General features: G+C 38.3%; 1 protein-coding gene across 1 annotated transcript in view; it reads left to right on the forward strand.

The window, feature by feature from the left end:
• The first annotated feature begins 5,837 nt into the window (after positions 1-5,837).
• si:ch211-63b16.4 (kinesin heavy chain) overlaps positions 5,838-18,423 on the forward strand; it is a 142,175-nt gene continuing 129,589 nt past the window's right edge. The window contains exon 1 of the mRNA XM_051919660.1: positions 5,838-5,894. Coding sequence (XP_051775620.1) covers positions 5,881-5,894 — 14 coding nt within the window. The 5' untranslated portion in view covers positions 5,838-5,880. The remainder of the gene's footprint in view (positions 5,895-18,423) is intronic.

Below are 18,423 nucleotides of genomic sequence, written 5' to 3' on the forward strand. Positions count from 1 at the left end.
TGCCCCTGTAACATATAACGAACAACACAAATAACAAAAAATGAATGAGATACGGAAATGATCGTGAACTTGAGTCTGATTATAAAAACTGTCCTGAATACGGTTGACTGAACTAATGATAAATGAGTCATTTGATTTTCCCGGAACAAAATGGAACAGCCTCACTGTGAATCCTCGGTGCTTGGTGGATGATGAAGTCCGACCCCGGGGTCTCTCGTGATGAGGATATTGAAGTAAGTCCGGCGAATTGAAAAACAAACTGGATGAAAATGCGCGATGTGGAATAGAGCAGGTAAAGATGACTCGTGGTCGTGAAAATGAAAACCTAACCTAACCTAACCTAACCTCACCTCTCCCTCTCCTCTCCTCTCCTCTTTTTGGCTATTCCCTCCTGATGGCTTAAATAGTCCTGTGACGGCTGTAATGGATTAATAGTGAACAGGTGTTTTCCAGGTTTGAAGCTGTGGTCTTCTTCCATCATCCGTCCCCCTTTACGGGGACAGCATTTACTGATACACACACAAACAGCAAACGGGACAATGGAAACGTGATGCACTCAGAACTGACATTTAACAACACTAACTATGTAGCCCCGCTACAAACTGTCTACAGTCAAAAAAGCTAAAAAAAAAAAACAATTAGACTTAAATGTGTGTCACATGTGCAGAAAGTACAATGCATGTTTTAAAAATAAGCATAACCTGCTGCAAGTGAAAAACCTTTCTATAACACAGCACTTCTCAACCTTTAAGTATTTGTGACCCGAGTTTTCATAACAGTTTTAATCGCGCCCCCCCTAACGTTGTTCTGAAAGGAGCCCACTAATACCAATTTGTTCTTTTTTAATTAATGATATATCATAGATGCATATTTTATTATACCTACTTAACTTTTATTGACATTTATCTAACTCTATATTTATTTTTCTAGTATCAGAATGTAGTTTAAGTTAATTTGTTTTGGTTTCAATAGATGTATTTTTCATATTTTTGACTCTTGTTTTCTTTTTTTCACATCGTCGCACCCCCCCTTTTGGTTACTTTGTACCCCCTAAGAGGGGCCCACCCCACAGTTTGAGAACCACTGCTGTAACATCAGATTATACATTGGCATTCTATGGCATCAGTGGACGAATGGCAGACGTGAATGATATGTTGACACAGGTGTTATGTGTGGTCTCTCTTTTTCAGAGTTACAATGATATTGTAGAAATCGATATAAGCTTGAAAGAAATGGCAGCTCTAGTCATGAAAATATGAACTAAAATACATGCCTTTCAAGTAGATGGTGTATCACACTCGTCAAAACGATGGCCATTAAGAGAGATGATAACAAAGAGCAGCAGAAGATGCAAATTTCAGTACTCACAACACCCAAATCAACAAATCTGCCTAACACCATCAGTAGATGCATAGATAAGACTGAACAACATCCACCTTTTGAAATTTAGCATTACTGTATAATTGAAAATGCACACATGCCATGACAAAATAGTTGCAGCATTTTAAAAAATTGTAAATCCCTAGACCACAATGCTTATCTAAACTCTTTTGCTGTTGTTATGCCATTTAGTGATTTCATAGCAGACAGAAGTACTTCTCCACCATGTGGAGCCCAGTTGCTGCAGTGGTCTATGTGTGTGTGTGTCTGTCTGTCTCATCTGTCGCAGGGCTCATTAGAACGTGCAGATTAATTATTAAGTTTCAGTTACCTTGTGCTACTGAGTTCTTGATTGGATGACAGCTTTTTATTTTCTCTCTGTGTCCAGTTTTTTGTTCAATTTCTTTTGCTATCTTCCTCATACCCTGATGGTGGTTTAAAATGCACAGACTGTAGAAACTAGAAAGCAGGTGTTTTAGGAAGAAGCTGTGTGGGTGCAGCCAGGGCCAGTTCCACTGTTAAGGCAAATTAGGCATTCGCCTTGGGCGCAGATCATAAGGGGGGAGGAACCCAAGCCACACGGGTTAGCTACCGAACAGTCAGTTGGCACACTAATAAGCCTGGCCTAGGGCCCAAATAACCTAGCACCGGTACTAGGTGTAGCCATTGCAGTGCAGGATTTTGACGCTATACTCACTACACAATTTTTAACGGGTTGTCCTGGGATGTGTATTCTCGTTTGAGAATCACGTCTGGCCCCGTGAGACTAGAGTCATAAAAATGAACCAGAGCTGCTGCCTCAAGAGCAAGTGAAGCAAAATAACTGCTTTGCCTTAAACATAGATTTTAATATTGGAAAATATTACATTAAAACAAATTATCATTAAAATAAAATATTGAGATTTAGTTATTTATAGCGCAAAAAAAAAACAATACAAATATAATTGGCAGCTAAAATATGTGTTTTGCTAAAAAACAGAAAAAATTGTCATGTTTTTAATTCAGAGCCCAAAAATATAAGAAAACACTATATATATTTTCAGTTTATACCTGTGCAATGTATTTGAATCGCTAATGTACGAATAACTGCAGAGCCTTTCACTGTACATTAAAGTATTCATTTCCAAACTCCACTAATGCCATTCAGAATAACGGGAAACCTTTTTAAAGGCTGCATTGGGCTTATTTCGGGCCACTGGCTTGTCATTTTTACCATAAACGGAAAAAGCAATTCTTTCAGATGGCAATTCAATCTACTCAAATATTTGCGAAATTCATATATTGTTGTAAATAAAATGTGGCTTTAATTGCAGCTTGGTGGTTGCCGGGTAACGATTTAGCGGTCATACCCTGACGACTCTCTCACTGCTGGAGTTCGGACGGAGTTACTGCGCATGCGCAAAGGCAGCCCGAAGGCGCGTGAAGTTCGAAAGCATTCAGTCGGTGCAGCTTCTCGCCATCAGCAGCAGAGCTTCTCCTCCGTTGAGGTATGACCAGCATTTCAGATACAATAAATATCTATAAAATTCTAAACAAGCAAGGTAACTAAAGCCGTGCACTAAAATCTCTGAAATTATTACTTTCCAGTATCGCAGCAAGACCGATATCAAATTAAAAAAAATAGGTTTAAAACTTTAAGCCTCCAGAATTCATCTTTGATTTCTGTTTCAACATGCAAACAAAACGAAATAAATCTTTTGGAGGTACTCACAATTCGTCTTGGGGTATTTCCTGAGTAGATTGTTAAAGAAATATCTCTTCTAACTGAAGATGTAACTTGTCATTTTGTATTGAACTGCAGTTTGGTCTTAATGCATTGCTAGCATTCATTAATTACTGGCATCCAGCATTAAAGGGCAGCCCGGACGGGATACCAGTCCAGAAATACGCCAACATCCGGGGTAAAGGAAATTACATGTGTTTAAGATAATAGCTTAAAAAACGCTGATTTTTCATAGTCGCCTCTCACCGTCAAGACTTTCGCATTAGTGACAGTGCACTGCGCGTGTGTACGAAAAGTGTCGTATAGTGTATTAGCGTCCTGTCCACGGTTGTCTCCCACTTTCCTCCGATAAACTTGTAATAATCTCTGCATTTCCAGGGCACATTTGCTCATTTCAAAGCATTAGCGTGTGCAATTACTTCTGGTTATAATAAAAAGAATGGGAAGTTTGCACTTTGGAAGGAAAAGTTCACACAGACACGACATTTATCTCTTTTTTTCAGACATCCCGTTGAAAATTAACGTATTTTTCATAACATAAAATATAGCTTTCTTAACTGAGAAATGCTGCTCCGGTAGAGTAATCAAAAGTCAGCGGTTTCCCGTGGCTACCAGCCCACATTTCTATGGATGGTTGATTGCTTTTATGGGCTGTCTACTCTGTATACAGACACTTATTAGCCTGTCAGTTGGGCTTTGCTTTTAACTCCAACCATTTGTAACTGTTTAGAGGTGGACTACTTTGTGTAAGGTTGAATATGTTTGTGACAAATCTATATATGAAGATGCTGATCAGTTTTTATATTAACAGGTAAACAAATGGAAATGCCTAGAAGAATATTTAAAATGTTGTTGCAAATTGTGTTTGACTGATGTGCTGTAATATAAAATTGTAAATCAAGCTGCCTCAATGAAAATGAATGTTGCAGCAATAGCTGTAATAAAAAATAATTGAAGCATGACAGAACATAATCTAGGTGTTGTTAGACAAGAATATTAGTAATAAGACACTGTTGTTTTTAAATTAACTTCAGTACTAAATATTAAAATGTCGTAACAAAATACATTAAGCCATGGTTTGGATCCTGCTCACTTAAATGATACTGCTTTATTGGTTTGTCATATCACCTAATTTTTCATTTATATTCACAATGCTTTAGAAATGAAATTCCAGTCTTTTTTATTTCTTCATTTACAATACATTTATTCTAGTGGATGGAGTTTGCGCATGCAGAAATGTGGCTTAGTTCTACTGTCTCGCAGCTCAAGAGCCTCGGGTTCAATTCCTTACTCCTAACTGTTGTTTGCTGTTGTTTTGCTGATCTTTGCCCTGAGTTTTTCCTGGAGACACTTTTTTGATTGACTGGTGACTTACAGCATGTTGGCTTGATCTGTGGGAACACAGTGTTCCTTACAACAATAGATCAATGCAGATTCCTGCCTAGCACCCATTGGTGTTGGGAAAGGTTCCCTGCTATGCATTTAAAGTTACCGGTATATAATGTAGATATTTTCATTTTATTGTGAAGTACAAATGTATATACTGTTAAATTTATACATCCTTGCAGATTGTAATGATGTAAATAAAAGAATGGCACTTTGCTTTTCTTCTTCTTTTAACAGTTCACAATTTGAAACTTTCAAACCATAGACAGACATTAATCATAACTCATTTGCTTTTAATGCCTGCCTCTTATAATGGATTTCAGTGTTGTGAGATAATGAGCTGATCTCTGATATGCAGATTTGGTTAACATGTGATTGAATGGATGAGCATGAATATGTCTGATGCAGAACTAGTTCTTGCCTTGTATCAGATCCTGACTGGATAGGCTCTGGCTTCTGCAACCATGGTTTGGACAAAGCTGGATTATGGAAAATGAGCACAACTGGATTACAGCCAGTTGTACAGAAGTTATTCTCTGAAACAATTAGTGACATACACTAAAATGGGCCCTTTAGATAGGCACCATGGTGGTGCGCTGTAGTGCTGGCTATTTGAATTTAATATCATTGGGGTTCTACTGTTCCAGGGAAATCATTCGCCTTCAACCAGTTAGCTTCAAATTTGGCCTCTGACATCACAAACCTGTAAAGTTCTACAAATGAACTCTAATTCCCCCATTTGTTGGAAAAAAGTGTGAAAAATTCTTTGAACTTAAAAAAAAAAAAAACTCACCATATATATTTCTAAGCAATTTTTTTTTTTAAGCGTGTCATTAAAAACTGTGCCATTCTGAGCTCTAAGTCCCTCCTTAATGACATCAGATTCTAACTTTAAAGGTGAATGGTAGTTCTGAAACAAGTTTGATTTTGTTCCAGGAAGAGCAGAAAGCTGGTGAGATCAAGATCAACCAGCACTGCTGCCTCACCAGTCCTGGGCATTTTGTTTGGATTATTTGCTGCATAAAACTAAATGTCATGACTCCATTCATTGTCAGGTTTGCTCATGGATAGACCTCTCACTTACTGCTGCCAGATGTTGTCTTTATATGTAAGACTTGTCAGGTGACACAAACATATTTTTCTTCTCTCTATACTGATAAAAGGCTTCATCTATTTTACAATCGGTCAAGGATGCGTATATCCAAGGAGTAAATAATGAAGTTAATCTGACAGCAACAGAAATACTGTTGGCTTCATAGATTTGCTTGTAAAATGTAGCGTTGGAATGAACTGTTTTACTCTCTTCCTCGCAGCTTTATCTACTTGGTGAATGACAGAAGGAGACAGCGAAGCAGTCGTCTAAACCAGTGAAACATCCTTTGAAGGATGGGATGGATGAGGCAGAGTTAAGTAACTAAAATGTTCCTTTGTGTTTAAACGTGGCTTCCGCTAGATCAGTTCCAGCAGAGCTCTTCTGCCAGAATTTAGTTTTCTTTGGTAAACATGCATTCCTATCCACAACTTGAGATATTTTTGTTACATTCACCAAACAGAGATATATTGCCATGCTTGAGTAGTATGGTAGATTCTTAGAAAGGTGGAGAGTGTCATTTGTTGTGGGAAATGTGGCAAAATGTACAGAATACACTTTCTTGTGATGGAAACAATACATGAAGAGGTAAACAGTTGAAAAGTGAGTTGCAGTAGATAGATAGATACTTTATTAATCCCAGGGGGAAATTCACATACTCCAGCAGCAAAAAATATTAAATTAAAGAGTAATAAAAAATGCAGGTAAAAAACAGACAATAACTTGAATAATGTTCAACGTTTACCCCCTCTGGTGGAGTTGAAGAGTCGCATAGTTTGGGGGAGGAATGATCTTCTCAGTCTGTCAGTGGAGCAGGACAGTGACAGCAGTCTGGATAGAAGATGAACTGGTAGAAACCTTTATTGAGTTTGAACTGATATGTTTATGGTAAATGGTAATCATTGAATTGATAATCGCACATAACGTTTTCCTACCAATATAAAAATAGGGAGATTTTTTTTTCTCCTGTGTGGGCCATTTGATTAACCTTATTGAGTCTAATTATAACTTACGGTATCAAACACTTGTTTTGTTGGGCCACTTCTGCAAAGTAGTTTGCAAATCTGCTTAACATTGCAAGCTGCAGTTTTATTTTTTCTTTTATCCTGCTGAGTGTCTCCCCTCATGTCTAACACACACACCATAGCTTCACATGCTTGAGAAGTGCTACTGTTTGCTGCGGTATCTTTGTCATTTTCACCATTGTATCACTGTATGGCATAACAACAGCAAACCGAGTTTAGATTAGCATTGTGGTCTATGGATATACTATGAATTAAAATGCTGTGGCTGCTATATAGCATTTGCATTTCCAGTTAGACTCTAATGTTAACTTTGTTTAGTTATATGTTTACGTGCAGTCAGAAGGTGGATGCTGTGCTGTTCATGCTCTCATTTTGTGTCTTGGCACATTTGTGGATTTGGGTGTTTTGAGTACTGAAATCTACATCTTCTATGGCTCTTCATTATCAGCCATCTTAACAGCTGTCTTTTTAACGGAGTGTGACACATGCTTTACTTTAAATGCATATTTTGCAGTTCATATTTTCACAAGCATTGCTGCTATTTCTTTCAAACTCACATCGACTTCCACACTATTGTCGTAAAGCTGAACAAGAGTGAGCACACACAGCACTTGCGACAACATATTGTCCACTCATCTGTTGATGTCCTTGAATGTAAATGTATAATCTGATTTTGCAAAAAGGCTTTTCACTTGAAAGAAGTTGTTTATTTTTAAAATGTACAATGTACTGAGACACACATTTATATATCTAGTAGGGTTTTTTAGGAGACATTTCAAATCTATGGTTCATCATAATGAGAAGCTTGCTGTCTGTTGGACAAGACACTGCAGCTCTTTACAGTTCAAAATCTCTGCCCCAACTTTGAGGCACTGGATAGTTTCAGAAAGGTGAAACTCATTGAGCCATCTAATTGTTCCTGCTCACTTTTAATCAAAATTCATTTATGGTTGCCTCCAGACATACAATATATATTTCTGGCTTTAGTGAGACTAGAAGATCATAGATGTTAAAATTAACCATGTCTAGTATTGCAGTTATATTTAAAGTTACAATAGTAGGACTGCTTGTTAGATAATCATAATTTGAATAAATGGATACTGCAGTGTTGTCTTAACGATTTAGTGCCCTGGGTCTGAATCTTGCACTCAGTTACTATTTGTAAGTTAATTCACAACATGAAATTTACTCCGTGTTAGGTGTGAGTATGAGTGAGTGAATGAATGAGGTGGCACTCCACTCAGAGTCGGGTTCTGTATTGTACCTGATGCTGCTAGGACATATGAAGCTCCCCTACAACCCTGCACGGCAGCGTAGTGGTTAGCACTGTTACCTCATGAGTCTAGGGTCTCAAATCTCGCACCTATTTGTTGTCTTTGTTGTAATTTGGCCTATGTGTACCTGTGTCTTTTCCAGGTACCCAAAATCGAGCAGCTACTGAGTTGGCAAGGTAAGGTTCGGCATTAGTCAAACATACTGTATACCAAAAGAAATTCCAAAGTCCAATAAAGTTTGCTTTCAAAAAGTTTAATGAAAATGTAAAAAAGAAGAAATCACAAAAAATCTGAAAAAAATTATTATGCACTGTCAAACAAAGGAGTCACAGACATCATGAAGTTTTGGGGCAGCCACCTGTATATTGTTTTCCCGGCTGCAAAAGTTGATTTTTTTTAAATGAGCAGAGTCCAAAACAGAACTGACTTACATTGAGACAAGATGGCGGTTTTAACAGCTAGAACGGGAAATGACGTAATTGGTGGCAGAACCAGAAGTGATGTCCTCATGATCAAAAGTGATGTCATCATCAGCACCAGAAATGAAAGTGGCGTCTTTATGACTGGAAGTGGCATCATTGTTGGTGCTGAAACCAAGCGTGATTTCCCGAGAATGGTCTGCAAGAGACTGAGAGAGACAGTTAGCACACTCCGCTGCCCCCTGGTCTGGCATAGAATTACTCTTATTTAGGCCCTTTAGCTGTTTCCCATGCACACGTGTGTGACAACATGCAGAATAAAAGGAAAAAAGGTTTATTCTGTTTAATTACAATCTTAGCTTTCTCATGTTAAACTTCAGTTACTTTCTACAGTATACTTGAAAGTTGTCTTACTTTTCTGTGGTGAACTTACAAAAGCTTCACTTCAATATGTTCAGGAAGTTCACTACGATTTGAAACTGTTTGCCTTCCATGCCTTACAAACTGCACAGCAGATCATAGACAGAACTAGTGTCTAGTCAGAAAGACAACAGTCCATATACAAGTTAGCTTGTAGGGGTTATAATAGAAAATTCCATTAACTGTGAACTTGTATATGGGCAAACATTGTAACACTAGTCATTTAGCCCGTTACAATAACGGGCGCTAGAACAGTAGTGCATAAACATTAGTAGGAACAGTCTATATTAAATGGCAAGGGACTTTGCCCTCATTCTTTTTGTTGGTCATATTTTTCTTTCTTTCAGCCTTTCTTTTGTTGATGTTTACTTGCTGAGCTGACCGTTCTTCGTGGGCTGCCGCCGTGTATTGTGTGTCTTTAATTTTCTGTGACAGTAATACTGTCTTGTACGGCTCTATTCAATAAGGGCGTGCACAAAAAGGCGAGCTTCAAAAGGGTGACCTCAATTGAGCGCGGCGAATAAAGGCGTTCGTAGATAATTTAGTTCAAATGGCTCTAGAATATGTGAAGAGCAACAAAAGTGCAGATCTTTATTTACACGCGCCTTTATTCGCTGTGCCCAATTGAGGTCGCCCTTTTGAGGCTCGCCTTTTTGTGCATGCCCTTATTGAAGGATACCATCTTGTACGTCCGCTGGCTTGTACATCCATAATATACCTTTAATTTTCTCTGGTGGTAATACAGGCGTGCGCGTCGGTAATATGCCTTTAATCTCCTCAGACAGTAATACTGGCTTGTATATGGCTGTAATATGCGTCACTGTATTGTGTACCTTTAATTTCCTCTCGCAGTAATACTGGTTTGTATTTCCGTAAAACGCCTCTAACTTTCTCTGACAGTAATATCGCGCATCGCACCGTGCCCCACGCATGCGCACTTCATCAGAAGACACCTACACACGGACACCTGGACGCACATAGGGATTTTATATATATAGATAATTAGGAAAACATGTATGCCAATTTAACATTACCTAACTAACAAATGGCTCTTACGTTTCTGTCCCTAATTGTTTATGAAAAGGTCTCAGACAATTACTGCAATTTTTATTTGGATAATTTAATTATAGACGCTACATGTAAAAACACAAATGAAATTTAGGCACACCTCAAAGTTTAGGACCATTCATTTCATTTAGTTGCTGTTTCTTGCAACAGACAAGCAGTTTACATGTCTGTGCAGTGTGCTGGTTTTGGTCTGCACACAAACTCTTCTGACTGCAACTTTGCCTTCTGCCATTGTCTTGAAGACTCGACCCATTATCCAAGAATTGAGACGTGTAGCTTCATCTAAAATCAAAATGATGCCTCCTGGTTCAAAATTTCTTCTTGGTGTAAACCATTTTTGATGTTCTAAAGGTATTGGTAAATGCTCTTTAGTCCATCATTTCTAAAACAAATCAGCAATGTTTTGAACTCGTTTCCAGCGTGTTTGTGTATAGTAGTCATTTTTAGAAAAAAGTCTTGGAGGTATGCTGGGTTGAATCTTAAGTAACAGTAAAGCGATTGGGTGTCAGTGCTTCCAAGTCATTCAGGTCATCTAAAACATTCATTGGGGGCCTGTTATTGTTAATGGATTCTACTTCACACATTACAGTCTGAAGATTTTTATTGCGTAATGTTTGAATTTAGGACTTTTCTTATGCTTCTAATTTGTCTTTCCCATGTTGCGTCATGATGCATAGCTGATCGTGGGTTGGAAATCCATTTAATTTCTTTCTTAATCATCATATTGCTTACTTTGACCTGCTTTATGTAGCTCTTTTTCAGCACCAACAAAGTTTGTCCCATTATCTGAGCATATGACTTTAATTTGTCCTTTTCTGCAAATGAAGGAACGTATTGCATTGATGCAGAAATTGGTGTCTAAGCTGTAGGCAACCTTAATGTGTGTAGCTCTTATTATTAGGCAAGTTAAAATCACTCCATACCTCATGACTAAGATTTCTCCTCTTTTTAACTTGAAAAGGTCCAAAATAGTCAACTCCAACATTGGTGAAAGGTGACTGGTAAGGGAGCAGACAAGCTTCTGGCAAATCTAACACTTTTTGCTTGCCTGTTTTTGCATTGCATCTTCTAAAAGTTGTACCCTTTCAAATGATTCTTCTGATATCTGAATTAGCTTAAGGGATCCAATATTTCTGATGCAATTGTGCTAGTATATATTTACCTCCACAATGTCCAGTTTCTTTGTGGATGTGCTGCAAAATAAGAGAAGTAACATGTGAATTCTTGTGAAGAAATGTGGGATGTTTAGCTTCCTTTGCCCATAGCAGCTTTGCTGAGTCTGCCTCAGACTTTTAGAATTCTGCTTTGCAGGACTGGGTCTAGCTTATAGATCTGGCTATTTTTCTTTATACAGTGAATTTTCTGTGAAGCTTTTATCTCTTGTGGATAAGCTTATAATTGATTGAAGTGTATAAGCTCTGCTTCAGCTTTACACAAGTCTTTTAGTGAAAGTGACTTTGACTTCATTGACGATTTATACTCCCTCATATATTCTGTGATAAATGTTTTGTGTCTTGCTGGATCACATTCAAGTTGACCGACCATAAATTTAAATGCCTTTCTTTCATCTTTCAAGTGCAACAGCATTCCTTTGAATCTGAGAAACCATGTCACTGCTTTCTTCAAACATACCCATTCTGAGTAGTAGTCTGTGAGTTCCTTTATGGTTTCAGTTCTCTCTTCAGCTCTTGTTGAGTTTACTACACAGTTTTTGATTTCTAGATCATCTTCAGTGAGTAAGTCCACTTCATCCTGTCTTTTTGGTCATTCATTCATTCATATTCTGGCCTTAGTAGGACGTTTGGGGCTTGAATCCATGTCTTTTGATGAAACTTCCTAATGTTAATCCTCAAGATGCTCGGTCAGCTGGATTTAATGCAGATGTGACATACCTCCATTGTGTTGACTGTGATTGTTCCCTTATCACTTTAACTCTGTTGGTAACAAAGGTTTTGAAACAAATACTTTGATTTTTAATGTACCTTAATACAGTGGTGCTATCAGTCCAAAAAGTTGATTCTTCCAGGGGTATTTGAAGGTCATGCTTTAGCATCTTATCTATTTTGATTTCCCCACTAAAACTGTACAATTTCTCTTGTGTTTTTGGTCAGTTAGGAGAAAGTAAGATGCAGTGCCAAAACTGTCTTCAGTTTTATGCATTTATGCAGACTTTATGTGCCCAAACCCCGTGGGTTTGATGTGCTTGCTTATATTATAATCCACAAGACATTTCAAGTTGTCCGCATTTGTATTTTCCATTGCTTGAAAACCTTAACTTTTGCTTCTTCATCCCATCCATGTTTCTCCTTGCACAGGTCTCTTAGCATAAGCTTAGCAGGCAATATAACTAGTGCTAAATATCCAAGGGGGATCATGTACTCAACTGACAGTTTTAAGTTCCAGATAAAAGTTGTTATTCTATCTGTTTCTGTGCACCATTGAACACCCAGGGCTCATTCTATAGGTAAGAAATTATGGCTTGTTGACCCTTATAGAAATTATGGCAAAGTCCCTTTGCTCCATAGCTCTGTCTTCTTCAGGTATGGACAACAAGACTACTGTGGTGTTACTCACCTATTTGGTCAGGTTGAATCCTCCTCTGAAACACAAAGCTTGAAGACCTCCTGCCAATTGTGGCTTGTTTTTCTGTTGCAACTGACTCTAGAGTGTCACCCACATAGAAATTGTGAAGCACAGTGTTGATTGCATCTTCAGAAGATTCTTTCCTTGCATCCTCGGCTGTTGCTTTGCAAAGCATAAGAAGCACAACTGGGCGAGGATGTAGCTCCAAAGAGATGTACTGACCTTTTGAATTCTTCTAGCTTATCATTCAGGTTACCTTCTGGCCATCACAAGAAACAAAGAAGATTAATGTCTTCATCTGGAACATGTACTTGGTAGAATATCAATTTAAATATCTACCATTAATTCTATACTGCCTCCTCTCTAATGTCGAGTTCTTTCAGGAATTGTTCATTAAGAGAAGTCCCTTGGTAAGTGGCCTTGCAATCAAAAAAACACTCAATTTTTATTTTTCTTTAGGTGATATACTCATTGATGAGGAATGTACCACACTGTGTCATCTTTGAGTGACATCTGTTCTTTGGGTGTCTTAATAGCATATCCCTTATCTAAGATCTCTTTCATGAAATGTTTGTAATCCTCCTGGAGTGCTGGATTCCTTTTAGGTTTTGTCTTGAGGCCAGTAAGACACTGTTCTGCAATACAATGATTATATTGCCCTTGCAATTGCGTGTCCGTGCAAAGCTAGACAGATATCAAACAACTAAACGTCACTAAACTAATTTCTTGCTTTGAGTGAAGCTTTTACTGGCAAATATTTCATTCTTGGTTGTAAAACTACAAAACACAATACAAATGGTTCTTTCAGCACATTGCCCACATCAAATAATTAATCAATACATAAATACATTTATGTATACCTTTAAATCAGTGAACTTTGACAGATGAACATCTTAACAAGCATTTACAAAATATTTTTTTTAGAAGAGAAATTTATAGGCATATCTTTGTCATGGCTTAACATGAAAGATCTCATGGCGCACTGCATTCGGAATTTAACTAAACTGCCTTCTAAGAAAGCTGGATTAAACAAACTTAACAAGGCAATACTTGAAATGATCGCTACGTGGCAAAGTTTGAGTTAAATGTGTGAACAAGCAATTATATTTTGAAATTTAAAGTGTCTCATCTTTTTACAGGCAAATTTATGCAATAGTATCCATCTACCAGTTTTGCAGACTCTTAAAACTATGTGCATGAACTTAATGTCTTTGTGTGACATTTCCACTTTCTCTTCAGAGCTGTGCTCTGGAAAGTCTGTATTGTATTACTGATGTAACATTTGCTCTCTTTCCATTATTGACACACATTTGGCTGCAGTTTTTCAATATCTGACCCCTTTAGCAAACCACTGACAATCCATCCAAGAGCTATCTTCACAGTATAAGGACCGTCACTTCTACTATGAATGAGTCACCATGGCTGTTTTGTGGTGTTAAAGTGTACAGGAAAGCACTTTAAACCTCCTAGGCTCTTTTTACGTATATTGGTGGACAAGTTAATACTGGAAATGCCTAAACTGTTACTCTTGATTCACACACATGTCCTGCAAAACTACCTATTCAAAATTCACTCTGCACAGATAAAGCTCAAATACAAAGTAAGGCTATCTCAACAGTGGCCAAGGCTAGCTACCTCAACTTCGAATCCTTACCAAGGGGTAGAAGCCATTCATCATCACAACGCGTCTCTGCCTGGATTCACTTACATGTCAATCCATCTTCAGATTGTTTCCCATGAAATGGCTACACTTCAGGATACCCTAGGAAAATCCAAGAACAGCTACTGCTGTTGGACCTTCGTATCCAAATGACTACCTTTGAAAGGGATAAACAGTTTAACAGAAGCCAAAGGCTAATCACTACCCCTGACATTACAATACCTAAATGGACACAGTTTGTTTTATTACTACTCAGCCATTGCTAAATGTCAGTAAACAACAGAACAACTTTAGGAAAGCAATACTCAAACTATTTCAATCATTAACTTCCTTAGCTTTAGACCCGAGCATCACTTTAGCTGTGAAAACGATGCTAAAAGCATTAGCCCAGAGTGTCTCTTGGGCAACTGTATAGATGTGTCTTGCCTAAGTGTTACACCCGAGGATTACTCAGGCTGTAAAAATGCTAACAGCATTAGTCCCACTGCGGACAACAGTATTGGCGTGTCTTACACAAGCTTTAGGCCCAAGCGGTACCTGGACAACGGTGTAGACATGTCTTCTAGCCTCATAATGGTGTCTCATAAGAAACTTTTTTTTTTAAAGCAGCCCAGGTGTTGCACACTCTTGATAGTGGTACAAGCAATGATATTGCAGTGATGATAAAGTGAATCTGTCTTCAGGCAGTGAATTTGAAATGGACAGTGAAAATGAAAGCAATTCTGATGAATCTGAAACTGATGCTCACATTTGTGTTCCTGTTGACCCTGCTTCAAATAAACCAGCACCACCTTGCTTAGATTTTGTGGAGAAGCAAAGAATACAAGTGAATGTTGACAGCCAAGATCCACTTACTTACTTGAGTTATTTCTTGATAATGATGTGATTGAAAGAATTGTTGTTGAGATTTACCGTTATGCTGAACAGTGTCGGGTAAATGACCATACACCTAAGCAGTTTTCCCACTCAAACAGATGGGAACCGATAGCTGTTGATGATATCTGATATTAGCATCATCATCATTATTATTATTTCTCATTATTATACTTTTTACACTTCTCACATTCTAGTTTTAGTGTTTTGCGCATTTTATAGTAGAAAGATGAGATTTAATAAAAATGTAATTTTTCAAGCCAAAAAATGCAATGCTTTTTACATGTTTTTTTTTAAGAAAAATATAATGCTGAGCACGGTAATTACATTTATTTGAATGAGAAACCAGGTGTAAACGTTAGATATGAAAACATACGACCTGAATGATTCACATCAGGGTCACACACTCAAGCTTTGTTTCAGACTGCTTATGGCTTTGGTTGTTGCAATCTTTGGTTTCTTAACACTAGAATTACCAACGCCAACGAAAAAACTTGGAAATCCGTCCCACCTTAAATCCCTTCGCACATCTCCATCAGCGTCTTTTGTCTTGTAAATGTGTCGATAAGCAGCCTGTTATCACATCCCCCCCAACGCTGCACAAAGTTTTCTCAGCACAAGTCTGTTTACCTGCATGTCAATTGCTTAGTTGTATAGAGTGAGAAGTCAAGCAAAACGACACCTTTTATAAATACTATATCTTTATTTGGAACACATGTATTTCATGTATGTTCTGTGTCTACAACAATCTACATAAACACATCGTTAAAGCAGAAATGTTTTCATGTTTTAGTAATAATTGACAAAATGTAGAAATGAAGTGTATAATGTGTGAAGCCTGAAGTCCAATTATCAAGTAAACACCTTCACAAAAGTACAAATATAACAGAACAAGTGCGCTTCTGTTCAAGAATATAACTGAAGAAAAAGAACCCTCGTTAGGGTGCGACATTGACACGCTTTTGATACGATCACTTTGGTGGCACAATGGTAACAACTGTTGACTGGTAATCAAAACTTCATGGGTTTGATCCCGGATGACTCTGTTTTGAGAAGTGAGCTGCTCTTACTCATTCTACTATTTTAGAATGAAAACACATTTGATTTGAGTCTAACAGCCGGTGTAAATTTATGATACTTGTAAAGGTTAGCTTTATTTTTTTTTTTCCATTTATTTATTTTTTTATTCAGTTTTATTCTCTCAGTCACGTTCACGCTTTCCCCGATCTGACACTGCTGTTTTTACATAAAGACGTCCTATAACAGAGGTGGACTCAGATGATGACAAGGGTTCTACATCGAAGAAAGAATGCACGTCACACTTTTGCCATCGCTGTACTTTGTATATGTACATGAGAAGCTCTGCAGTCTACTTGTGACTTTACGCTGTAGGAAGATAAGTAAATAAATCAAGGTAAATAACATTCGATCTGGCTCTTATATACAAAGTACAGTGACGGCAGCTTCCACCTGCAGCTATAGACTCTTCAGTACATGAGCGACTCTCCATGCTAGTGTTTAGATCTGGACGGTGTATACTTGGAAGGGGAGTAAAGCCAGGTGGTTTGGAGGTGGATTCAAATTGTTTTATCATGGTGTGGATAGGAGAAATGGATTAGGGGTTATTCTGAAGGAACAGTATGTCAAGAGTGTCTTGGAGGTGAAAAGAGTGTCAGACAGAGTAATGATTATGGAGCTGGGACAGAAAGTGGTGATTGGAGCGGATTTCAATGGACATGTTGGTGAAGGGAACAGAGGAAACGAGGAGGTGATGGGTAGGTATGGTGTCAAGGAGAGGAATGAAGAAGGTCAGAGGATAGTGGATTTTGCCAAAAGGATGGACATGGCTGTGGTGAATACGTATTTTAAGAAGAGGGAGAAACATAGTGTTACATACAAGAGTGAAGGAAGATGCACACAGGTAGATTACATCCTATGCAGAAGTGTCAATCTGAAGGAGATTGAAGACTACAAAGTGGTGGCAGGGGAAAGTGTAGTTAAGCAGCATAGGATGGTGGTCTATAGGATGACGTTGGAGATCAAGAAGAGGAAGACAGGTAGGGCAAAACAAAGGATCAAATGGTGGAATTTGAAAAAGGAAGACTGCAAGGTTGAGTTAGGACCAAGACAGAATACATGTATGTAAATGAGAGGGAGGTCACTGGAATGGAGAGGATGCAAGGAGTAGAGTTGGCGAAGGTAGATGAGTTTAAATACTTGGGGTCAATAGTGCAGAGTAAAGGGGATTGTGGAAGAGAGGTGAAAAAGAGAGTGCAGGCAGGGTGGAATGGATGGAGAAGAGTGTCAGGAGTGAATTGTGACAGACGGATATCAGCAAGATTGAAAGGAAAAGTCTACACGACGGTAGTGAGACCAACTCTGTTATATGGGTTGGAGACGTGGCACTGACCAGAAAGGAGGAGACAAGGCTGGAGGCGGCAGAGTTAAAGATACTAAGATTTGCATTGGGTGTGACAAAGATGGATGGATAGGATTAGAAGTTAGTACATTAGAGGATCAGCTCAAGTTGGACGGTTGGGAGACAAAGTCAGAGAGGCGAGATTGCGCTGGTTTGGACATGTGCAGAGGAGTGATGCTGAGTATATTGGGAGAAGGATGCTAAGAATAGAGGTGCCGGGCAAGAGAAAAAGAGGAAACCCTAAGAGAAGGTTTATGTGTGTGGTGAGAGAGGACTTCCAGGTGATGGGTGTAAGAGAACAAGATACAGAGAACAGAAAGATATGGAAGAAGATGATCCGCTGTGGCGACACCTAACGGGAGCAACCAAAAGAAGAAGAAGAACCTTATATATTTCTACCATGCTAATGTGAATCTGAGTTGTTTTTCCTTGGAGGTTTGAGGTTCTTTGGAGGTCTTCTGTGCTGAATGTTGCGTTACTGGCAGAATCTGTAAGGGTATAGGTTTCTACATACATTCACTTGTTTTAGACTTGACGTTGACTGGGACCACAGCTGTCATGCAGTCGGGTAGAAGTGCATGTCTGTGATTCCACAGAGATATACGAGCAGAAGATATCTATCTTTACAGTATTGTTGTCATCTTTTTTTAGTGGCATTATTTTCTTTACTCCTATGCAAAATGTATGGATGTAACTGAGAACATACTGTATTTGACATTTAATTCTTTACACACAGATTTTTTTTACTAAGGTGTCCTTTCTTAAGGTATTTGAAGCATAAACCTTTAGATTTCAAGAAGTCAATCCTACCTTCATTTGGTAGTTTCTTGATCTTACTGCATTCAGCAAGGGCATGACTTTCATTGCAAAACAGAAAGAGTGTGCTGAACTCATAGGCAGCCATTATTTCCTTTTTGACCATGGTTTCTTGAGTCCCCTTTTCAACAGCAACTGTAATGTTTGTAGCAAAACTGTTTCTTCTCCGGCCACTTTTCAGGGCCACTTTTTTCCATGCACAGTAAATCAACTATGTCAGCTAGTTGTGCCCTTCTGTCTTCTTTTTCCTCAGTATTGTAAGCTATAGTTTCCCACTTATCTTGCAC

The sequence above is a fragment of the Erpetoichthys calabaricus genome, chromosome 15, assembly GCF_900747795.2.
Source record: "Erpetoichthys calabaricus chromosome 15, fErpCal1.3, whole genome shotgun sequence".
In the NCBI taxonomy this organism is placed as follows: Eukaryota; Metazoa; Chordata; class Cladistia; order Polypteriformes; family Polypteridae; genus Erpetoichthys; species Erpetoichthys calabaricus.